The sequence below is a fragment of the Mustela erminea genome, chromosome 1, assembly GCF_009829155.1.
Source record: "Mustela erminea isolate mMusErm1 chromosome 1, mMusErm1.Pri, whole genome shotgun sequence".
Classification (NCBI taxonomy): domain Eukaryota; kingdom Metazoa; phylum Chordata; class Mammalia; order Carnivora; family Mustelidae; genus Mustela; species Mustela erminea.
Window position 1 is genome coordinate 206,233,825 of NC_045614.1, and position 10,325 is coordinate 206,244,149.

A 10,325-nucleotide genomic window follows, 5' to 3' on the forward strand; every position below is an offset into this window, starting at 1 on the left:
GAAATCTTACTTTAATTATTTTAATTAGTTTAAACCAAAAGAAGACTTTATTGGCCCATATAATCAAAGTACATGAAGGGCTAGTAAAGCTGGCTTAAGGGATGATGGAAACCAGAGACTCCTGTGTCACCAGCAACTTCTATGTCTCTATTCCTCTATTTTCTGTTTCTTGGGCACCTTTCTGTGCACAGAAAACTGGGTTCCCATGCAACCACGCTTAGTCCATGATTGTCTTGGATATAAGAGAAAAGGAACAGGGCACCTGGGTGGCTTAGTCAGTTAAGTGGCTGCCTTCAGCTCAGGTCATGATCCCAGAGTCCTGGGATCGAGCCCCACGTTGGGCTCTCTGCTCAGTGGAGAGCCTGCTTCTCCCTCTTGCTCTGCCTACTTATACTCTCTATCTCTGTGTCAAATAAATAAATAAACCTTTAAAAAAAGAGAGAGAAAAGGAACCCTCTTCTCTCAGCTTCAATTAGAAAAAGCTTGAGGAAAATGTGTTAGGGAAGACAAATCAATAAACACTCATGACGCATAATTAGAGTACGTGGTAAATATCTGTTGGTGATTTCTCCCACTCATGATCAGTTGTCACTAAATATGTTATGAAAAAGTTTTAACTGAATTGTAATGCTACATTTAGCCTCTGAAACAAAAACTTAATCATATTAAAAATAAACACAGAGGGTATTCTGCCTCAGATCTGTGTAGTATCCTACAAGGATATGTCTGCTTTTCACTACCACTACTGAGTAGTGGGTCCCAAGGATACCTGCATGGGTTATAAGATTCAGAACATGGAAAGTTATCTAATCTTACCTCCAATTGAAAGGCAGAAGTCACTAAGACAAACAAACATGGGATTTATTCATCTTCTACTTGTTGAGAAACTGAATAGCTTCAAAGTACCTGTGTCATAATAATTATGTAAATTTACAATTCACAAATTTATATTTCTTTATAATAAGCCAAAATATTTCTCCCTATAACTCTTTCTATTCCTCACAGTTTTAAACTTTTAAGACTCTGTTTATCTGTCTCTCTCTTCCACACACACACAAATACACACACACTGAATAATCCATATTTCTATATATTTAAAGACAATCATCATGTCTTATAACCCCTAACACTTCATATTTTCACTTTTTCATGTCAGTATATCAGATTCATTCAATAATTTGTATATTTTTAAAATGCTTTTTCACCCGGTTAACATCACAAAATAAATTCTAATTCAATACTGTTTTAAAAATGTAAACTGAAAACCAAATAAGCATAAGATGTTCAAAACTAGATAAGCATACTGGAAACATGATAAGAATGTTGACTTTATATGGGCCTACTCTCAATAATAAAAACCCTAACAGCTTCGGAAAACATGCACACTTAATAGCTCTCAGTCAGTAAACTGCCCGGAGAATTTCACCATACACTGGGCCTGACACCATTTCCTAAGAAAATCCAAACCTATTTCCTAAGGAAAGTATTCTGAGGGTCTGGAGCCCCAAAGATAGATCGCAAATCAGACTTTGAAAATCAATAAGAACAATGAGAACATTCCAGATGCAAGAGTAAATGTGTTTATTAGGTCAAGCAAAACTGAACTTCCATACATTTTATAGGAAGAATTTATGTAATTCTTAGTCAATTGTTCAAAATTACAGGCACACACTTAATATTTTCATCATTTGTTAAGTTCACTGAAGGAACTAGTCTATGAGCTGATACCTAATGCCAGACAGAGGGTGAAGAGCTGGCGATAAGAGGCATTAGCTGACATTACTGAGAACACTACAGTAGCAGCTCTATGTAGAGACTGTAACATTTTACTCTAAGTGTCTGGAAACTCAACAAGTTGGTCTACAGAAGGCTGATCTATAGGTTGGCCTGTAACAAGAAGACTGGCAGCTCCTAGAAGCCAAGTTGGTTGGATCCCAGAATCTGGATCCATAGCCCAGTGAAGGGAAGCCACAGACTCCATAACTCATGGATCTGGAGCCCTGGGATCCACAAGCCAGTGAGTAGCAGCTTCTAGATCCATAGCTCAAGGAATGGCAGCTGCTGGACCCAATGCCCACAGACCCAGAGCAAGTCGTCTGGCAGGGATTGCAGAGTGTGGAGGTCCTCGGACTGTTGCAGGATGTCTGGCAAGGAATGGACACCATGCAGGATGTCTGGCAGCTGGTGGGCTCACAGCAGTTGTCCTGACAGCCACTAGCAGGGGAGGAACTCAGCTGACAGGTGCTGGGAGAGCAGGAGTCAGTGCGGTAGACCAGGTTGCTGGGGCAGGAAGAGCCACAGGAGGAGTTTACATAGCGCATGTACCCCCCAAAGGAGCTGGAGGAGACATTTCCAGAGCAGCAGCTGTAGGACATGTTGGCAGGAGATGTAAGTTCAGCTGAGTGACCGTGAGGAGATGCTCTGAGTTTCAATGCCATAGTCTGGACTCCAGGTTATATATACTCTTAGAAATGGGTGTGTCATCGTCCAGATGCTCCCTCCTCCTCGCTTGTCACTTTATGCAAGAATGCCTCACTAGGTTATTGCCTAACTCTAATTTATCACATCTTCACATAGTTAATTGTGCTTCAATCATTCTGATACACCTTGGAAGAAGCTACTCAGTTTCTTTCCCAAGGAATTCTCTATGAATTGACCTTTGAAGTTATACATCATCACACTTCCAATACCCTTCCTCTTTTTATCTATGTGGGCCTTGAGTCCTTATCACACCAAATGGACTTGCATAAACTTTTCCTTCACTTCTGCAAGGCTATCAGGAGCATCAGTGGTTACTATTCAAAATACTTTTTCCTTTTCTTCATAAGCATATAACAATGGATTTCTCCAAATGCTAACTATACTCAGGAGACTCAACAATCTATCAATCAAACCTTTTACTCTTTTTCTATTTGAATTAATCCATGTAATTACTTATATGTATTATTGACTTTCTTCTATCTTGAGCTCACCACTGGAATTAAGGGATATGGATATCATCCTTGCTGACCATGCCAGTGGACTTCTTTAAAGGGAATGGAAGCCTAAATCTCTTCCTTAAAGGACGCTCTTCTAGAGACAAATCATAAGAGACTCTTAATCTCAGGAAACAAACTGAGGGTTGCTGGGGAGGGGAGGGGAGAGGGAGGGATCGGGTGGCTGGGTGATGGACATTGGGGAGGGTATGTGCTATGGTGAGAAAAAAAATTAAAATTAAAAAATAAAAAATAAATTAAAAAGAAGAAAATTACTCAAATAACTTCACAAATCTCCCAACTTGGATTCTGTTTAAGGTAATAGCTTTATACAACATAAATACATTTTAACTATCAAAAGAGCAAAAAATAAATAAATAAATAAATAATAAAAACAATAAACACAACCCTTTGGGTGAGACTTTAAGCAGAAGTGTTTGCTGGAACTGAGTTTCTGCATGTTTTTTCTGAGAAGCCTATGTTGCTGTAGGCATCTTCTCTGCTTTATCCTAACCCAACTCACAGTTTTGTTTTGTTTTTTGTTTTGTTTTGTTTTGCCTTATTTCTTGGTGAAGGGACATATTCCTAGTTCTGCTTACTAATTTATATCGGGAATTAACACCAAACATTTTCTGAAGCAGCTAACTTGAAGTATTAGAGCTACATGGGTCTTTAATATCTGTGGCGAACCCACACATGGAAAAATTATGCCTTGGAGAGGTTCAGTGAATGCCTCCTAACTGCTAGGAAAGATAGAAGCGGAAACCACAGTCTCCTTATGCAGAGTCAAGACCCAAATAGTCTGCAAATATAAAAAGCAAATTTAACTTTAACTTGTCTCAGAAAAGAATCTATTAAGCTTATTTACACTAAGATATAAAAGGCTAATAAAGCTTATTTACCTCTCCTAAGAATATTTGCATTGAATAGTGTTCAACAGTAGAATTCCATGCATCACTGATCTTCATGCATTTAAAGTATATTTTACCTTCTAGCCCAAGAAAGAGAAAAGAATCTGAATAACCCCTATTTAGATTAATGAAAAACAACAACAAAAAAGGGAGAAGAAAAAGGGTTTCTTCTTATCCAGTTTGTGCCCATTCATCCTCCTTCAAATCTGACATTTTATTTGGTTTAACTAAGGGGAATGGCATTTACAATTGTCATTGAAAAGAAAGCCCCTTAACGACCTGAAAATTAACTTGCCGAATTCCAAAGCACGCAGCTTCGGAACACTTAGTTAGTTTGTTTTATGATTATCTCTCCCATGCAGAATCCAAAGTGTGGCATGCATCACATGAAGTGCCCTTGTGCAATACTTAAACCATCACTCTGATTCACTGAAGTAAAGTAAGTTATGCTTTATGAATGGACACCTATTAAATTTACCAAAGAAGTATGCGCCATCCCTAACATATGGGATTCCTTAAAATGTCAGCCTTTAACTCCTTTAGAATGCACAATGTTTCTCTCTTCCTCCTCATAGTTGATTCTGCTAAATATAATTAGGTAAATAAAAAGACTTTCTAATACCCGGAAGTTCTTGCTTCTCCAGGCAGGATCCCCATACCTGGGAATTAACATGAAAATAAGTCGGGAATAAGTCAATTCCAATTAACATCGCCCCACACCCATTCCTAATTAGGTGAACACTTTTCATTACTCATTCGTGCACTTTGTACAGATACTAGTGAATACCTCATAAATGCTAATAAATGTGTCCCACTGAAAGGAAGAAAAAGCAAAACAAAACTACAGTGGTTTTAGTAGTCCATAAGTGGATCCTGGAACTAATAAAACACTGTGTACTCTACAAACATAGGCAAAGTTTTTAAGAAAAAAAAAATCCCTATCTGGATATGTCTGTAGAAAAATGCTATACTGCAATACTTTTTTTGGAAATGGAGATATACCAATACTACATAGAATAAACCAGCATTAGAGAGCTCAGTAGCCACAAGTAACATCATGATCTGAATTACTTAAGTATTCATTATTTTTCCAGTTCATCCCATTAATGTAGTTCAGTCTTCAAGCTGACAATCCCCTTTTGCAATGTTTTCAGAAAATTTTGAATACCTTTTAAATCAAGTGAATATGACCAGAAACAGTAAAAATCCATATATGCTGGCCGATACCTTTATCCTACCTCTTCACTTTTATAGTCTCAAAACTGCCTTCTTTAGACCTATTGAGCTATCTGCAAAGGTTCTGTCTGCTTCCTAGCAGTTTTTCCTCAGAAGGATTTTACTTTCCAAATTCTCTCACCTAGGGAGTGATTTATCTGTTAAAGATTATCACTAAGTACAGGCTGAAAGACCATTTCTGGGGAACGGATGAGGAAAAACAGTCCACCTCTCTGCTCTGGCTTCTGACCCAGGAACCAGGCAAGTTGGCTGTGAGCTGCTACTTTCCCAGAGGTCACCCTGCTGCCTTGTTTGACTCTCTGGGCACTGGAGCTCCGCTAATATAACCACAGCCTCTTCCTGATGCAAACTGACCATTTTAAGTCTGCAGAACCACATCATCCATAACTTTGATTTTAAATGAAAAAGCCACTGTAGCTGATTTCTAGACTCCGCTTCCAGACCTTCCTGATCTTCTGACATTTGCCTTTACCTAATTTATTTGGAAAATGGGGGAGGGGAGGAGAAGAATATGCAGAGTGATATGGCAAACTCTAGGGCAGTTTTCTGAAATGACTACACTCCTAACCGTTACCATTTTTTCATGTTTGTTTCATCTCTCTCACACAGTTAAAGAGATAAAACGTTAGAGATAGGCTCCCTCGTGGGCCAACCTCAGTCTGCTGCTCTTTCCTATCTTTCTACTAACACATTCAGTTTGAAGGAGTCTGCTAGGAAGTTTTCTGCACACATATTTATAAGTCTATGCACTTTGTTGTTTTGTTATTATTATTTTAAGATTTTATGCATTTATTTGAGAGAGAGTGTGTGGTGGGGAGAGGGACAGAAGGAGAGAGAGAGAATCCTCAAGCAGACTCCCTGCTGAGTGCAGAGCCCTTCGCAGGGCTCGATCCCAGGACCCTGAGATCATGACCTAAAATCAAGAGTCTGATGTTTACCTGACTCAGCCATCCAGGCACCCCTGTTTCACTATTATGGTTTGGAGGGTAAGAATGTAGTCTTTTTTTTTTTTAAGATTTTATTATGTATTTATTTGACAGACAGAGATCACAAGTAGGCAGAGAGGCAGGCAGAGAGAGAGGGGGAAGCAGGCTCCCCACTGAGCAGAGAACCCGATACGGGGCTCAATAACAGGACCCAGGGATCATGACCCGAGCCAAAGGCAGAGACTTTAACACACTGAGCCATCCAGGTGCCCCAAGAATGCAGTCTTATTGCACATATATTTATAAATGTGTTTTTATGAAAAGTTACTTATTTTTAAATTTTTAAAAAATCACTTTAAAAATAAATCCATGTTGATATTTGTATATTTGGGTACTGTTCTATTTTCACTTTAGGGACACTTTTAAGTCAGGGACTGTTCTAAGTACTTTATTACAAATAAAAGCTCATTTGTAATATTAGTTCAATCTTCATAATAATCCCATTCAGTACATATTGCTATTGTTTTTATTATAGAGATGATGAAGCTGAGACAAATAGGTTGAGTTTCTTGCTCATGGCCACTCAGGTAATAAGTAGCAAAAATGGGATTTGAACCCAGATAGTGGACCCATTGTCAGAGTTTGTACAACAAGTACTTTATTATAATATAAAGATATAGTTTCTTTCTTGTTACTATTGTATAGAATTCTTCTATAACAATATCACATTTTATTGACTTACTTCTTTATTATTTTTGACTTCTTACTATCACAAACCGTGGGACAAGGAACATACTTGAACTTACACACACATCTAGGGTTCCTGTCAGGTATACACATAGAGGTAGACTTGCTAGATATTTTCAATTTCATTTTCAATTTTGGTGTAGTAATTGGGAAGCACGGCCTTTGGACTCCGAATGGCTGGGTCTGAATCCTGACTCCCTCATTTGGTAGTTATACAACTCACACTCCTACAAGGTTATTCTGTTATTATTACCTTTTATCAACTATTCTATAGAATTATTTCTTCTTTCAGGTTGATTATTCAGGAATTCTTTGTGTGTTCTTTATTTTATGCCTTCATCTTTTTAAAAAAAAACAACTTATTTGTCTATTTTGGAGAAAGAGAGCAGTGGGGAGAGGGGCATAGGGAGGAGGGAAAGAATACTTAAGCAGAGTTCATGCTGAGCATGAAGCCTGACTCAGGACTTGAACCCACAGCCCTGAGATCATGGCCTGAGCCAAAATCAAGAGTCAGGTGCTTAACTGACTGAGCCACCCAGGAGCCCTGCCTTCATCTTTCATATGTCACAAAAAACACTTCACTGGGTTGTTTGACTGCCTTTTTTAAGGTCAGCTCTGCTGAGGTAGAATTTACACATAATGAAATTCACCTCTTTCAGGCATACAGTTCAATGGGTTTTGACAAACATATACAGTCATGTAACCACCAACGCAATGGAAATACAGTACATTTCCATTATCACCCAAAGTTTCCTTGTGCCCATTTGTGTCAACTCCGGCCACCATATATCTGAATTTCTGTCCTCACAGCTTCAGAAATGCACTGTAAATGGAATTGTCTGTTACACAGCTTTGGGGGGCTAGTTTCCCTCACAGAGTACAACGCTTTTGAGATTCATCCATATTCTTATACAGATCAATAGCCCCTTTCTTTTTATTGCTAAGTGGTATTTCTCTGTATCTATGTTATCCACTCACAGCATCCACGGACATTTCAATGACTTCCAATTTGGGGCTGTTAGGGACCAAACTGCCCTGAGCATTTACATGCAAGTTTCTTCATAGGCATGTGTTTCGTTTTTTTCTAGATAAATGCTTGGCAGTGGGGATTGTTAGTTTATATGGTAACTGCATGTTTAGCATTGCAAAAACACTGCATGGCCATTTTCCATTTTGCATTCCCAACAGCAAGGTATGAAAGTTCCAGTTGTTCCAAATCCTCAATAGCGCCATGCATATTATTATTATTATCATTACCATTATCCATTATCATTTTGCCTACTCTAAGAGGCATGTAGTGATGTCACATGTGATTTTAGCTTTCATATCCCTCATGATAATAAGAGTGTACAGCTTTTGATGTGCTATTTGCCTTCCATAGCTCTCCTTAAATGGTGCATATTTAAAAATGTTTTTATCATTTTGGGATTATTTCCCTACATACTTGAGTTGTAAGAGTCCTTTATATATCCTAGATCCAAGGTTTCTATCACATATGTGTTTTTCAAATATATTCTCCAAGGTTGTGACTTGTGGCTTATCATTTCATTTTATCAGACTGTTTTGAAGAGCAGATGTTTTTAGGCTTAAGTTCACTTTATCAAAAAAAAAAAATTCTGGTATATGGTACAAAGTTTGAGTCAAAGATTTTTTTTCCCTTTTGTGTCATATAGATATCCAATTATCCTAGACCATTTGTTGAAAAGACTGCCCTTTTCCTACTGAATCACCATGACATCTTTGTCTAAGTCATATATGCACAGACCTATTTCTGGAATCAGTCTTCTATTCCATTAAGGTACACATCTACCCAATACCACCATGCCTTAATTACTATAGCTTTACAGTAAGCCTTGACATCAGACTGTAAATCCCCAAACTTTGTTCTCTATTTTCAAAATTATATGCCTATATGTGTTCCTTTTTATTTCCATATAAATTTTAGAATGAGTTTGCCAGCCTCTACAAACAACGTGGTACGCTTTTTTCATCAGGGTTATGTTAAATCTACATCCAGTTGGGGAGAATTGAAGTCTTAATAGTCTCTGTTTCAGGAGCATGACCTATCTCTTCATTTATTTACTCATTCTTTGATATCTCTCATTAATGTGTTGTGGTTTTCATTATACAAATCCTGCATATGTGTTATTAGGTTTACAGCTAAGTACTTTGTGAAGTTTGGTGCTATTTTAAATGGTATTTTAAAATTTCAATTCCTATTTGTTCATCACTTTTACATAGAATTGCTTTTTTTTTTTTTAATACAACTTTGTATCTTGGAAGTGTCCAAAGTTCGTTTATTAGTTCTAGCAGATTTTTGGAAGAAAAGGTAAAAATTCCCTCTCTAACAAAGTATAAGCAAGATTCACAAAGTCCATGATCTGGTCTTTTGTATTGGCTATAATGTCATCTGCAAATGAAGACTATTCTTTCTTTCTTTAGATATATATGACTCCTTTCTTTTGGTCTCATTCTACTGGGTAGAATTTCCAGTGCAATGATGAATGGGATGGTCAAAGCAGACATCCTTGCTTTGTTCCTGAGCATTCATTCCATCTTTCTCTATTCACTATGATGCTACTAGTATGGTTTTGTAAATGTCACTTTTTAGGCCAAGTAAGTTCTCTTCTAAATCTTGTTTGCTGAGAGCTCTTACCATTAGTGCATTTTCTAAATGCTTTTTCATGCATTTGTTGAAATTATTGTATAGTTGAGTTTTTAATCCTTCGATGTGACAAATTGCACTAGGTGATTTTGAATATTAAATCAACTTCGTATTCCTGGGGAAAACATCCTTGATCATGATGTATTATACTTTTAATATATTACTGGATTAGATTTAGTGACATATTTTCCAAGGTTTGTTTTTTTTAAAAGCCTATTTTGTGAGGGGTATTGGATTGTGATTTTCTTTTAACAGTGTCCATGCCTAGTTTTCTATGAAGGTAATGTTGATCTTATAAAATTAGTTGAGAACTGTTTATGCTTCTCTTTTCCAAAATATTTTATATAGAATTTTTTTCAAAAAAAATTTTTTTTAAAGATTTTGCTTATTTGACAGAGACACAGCAAGAGAGGGAACACAAGCAGGGGTGTGGGAGAGGGAGGAGCAGGCTTCCTGAGGAGTAGGGAACCGGATGCAGGGCTTGATCCCAGGACTCCATCCCAGGAGGCTGGGATCATGACCTGAGACGAAGGCAGCCACTTAAGGACTGAGCCACCCAGGTGCCCCTTTTCAAATATTTTGAATAATTTTCCAATGAAGCTGCCTCAGGTTGGAATTTGCTTTTTGGGGAAATTTTAAACTGTCATTTTAGTTTCTTTTATACATACAGGGCAATCCAGGATGTCTCATTATTTCTGATAGAGCTGTTAGTATATATCTGCCAAGGAATTTTCCCATTTCACCTATGGGATCCCAGCAAGTGACCTCAGAATCCAGCAACAGCGATCATATAAATCTGCTTGGGCTATAATAAAGGCAGATAGTGGTGACCTATCTCACCACCACATGGACAGTATGAGCCATT

The 10,325-nt window shown here is 37.6% G+C and overlaps 1 protein-coding gene across 1 annotated transcript; it reads right to left on the minus strand.

Annotated features, from left to right (window-relative positions):
- Positions 1 to 1,847: 1,847 nt before the first annotated feature.
- On the minus strand, positions 1,848 to 2,438 carry LOC116567451 (keratin-associated protein 13-2-like). The gene has a single exon (XM_032302511.1). It carries the CDS (start codon positions 2,436 to 2,438, stop codon positions 1,848 to 1,850), a length of 591 nt encoding a protein of 196 aa, XP_032158402.1.
- Between the last annotated feature and the right edge of the window lie 7,887 nt (positions 2,439 to 10,325).

Excerpts from the sequence above, each read along its gene's own strand:
- LOC116567451 (XM_032302511.1), bottom strand. The coding sequence starts at position 2,438 with ATGGCATTGAAACTCAGAGCATCTCCTCACGGTCACTCAGCTGAACTT.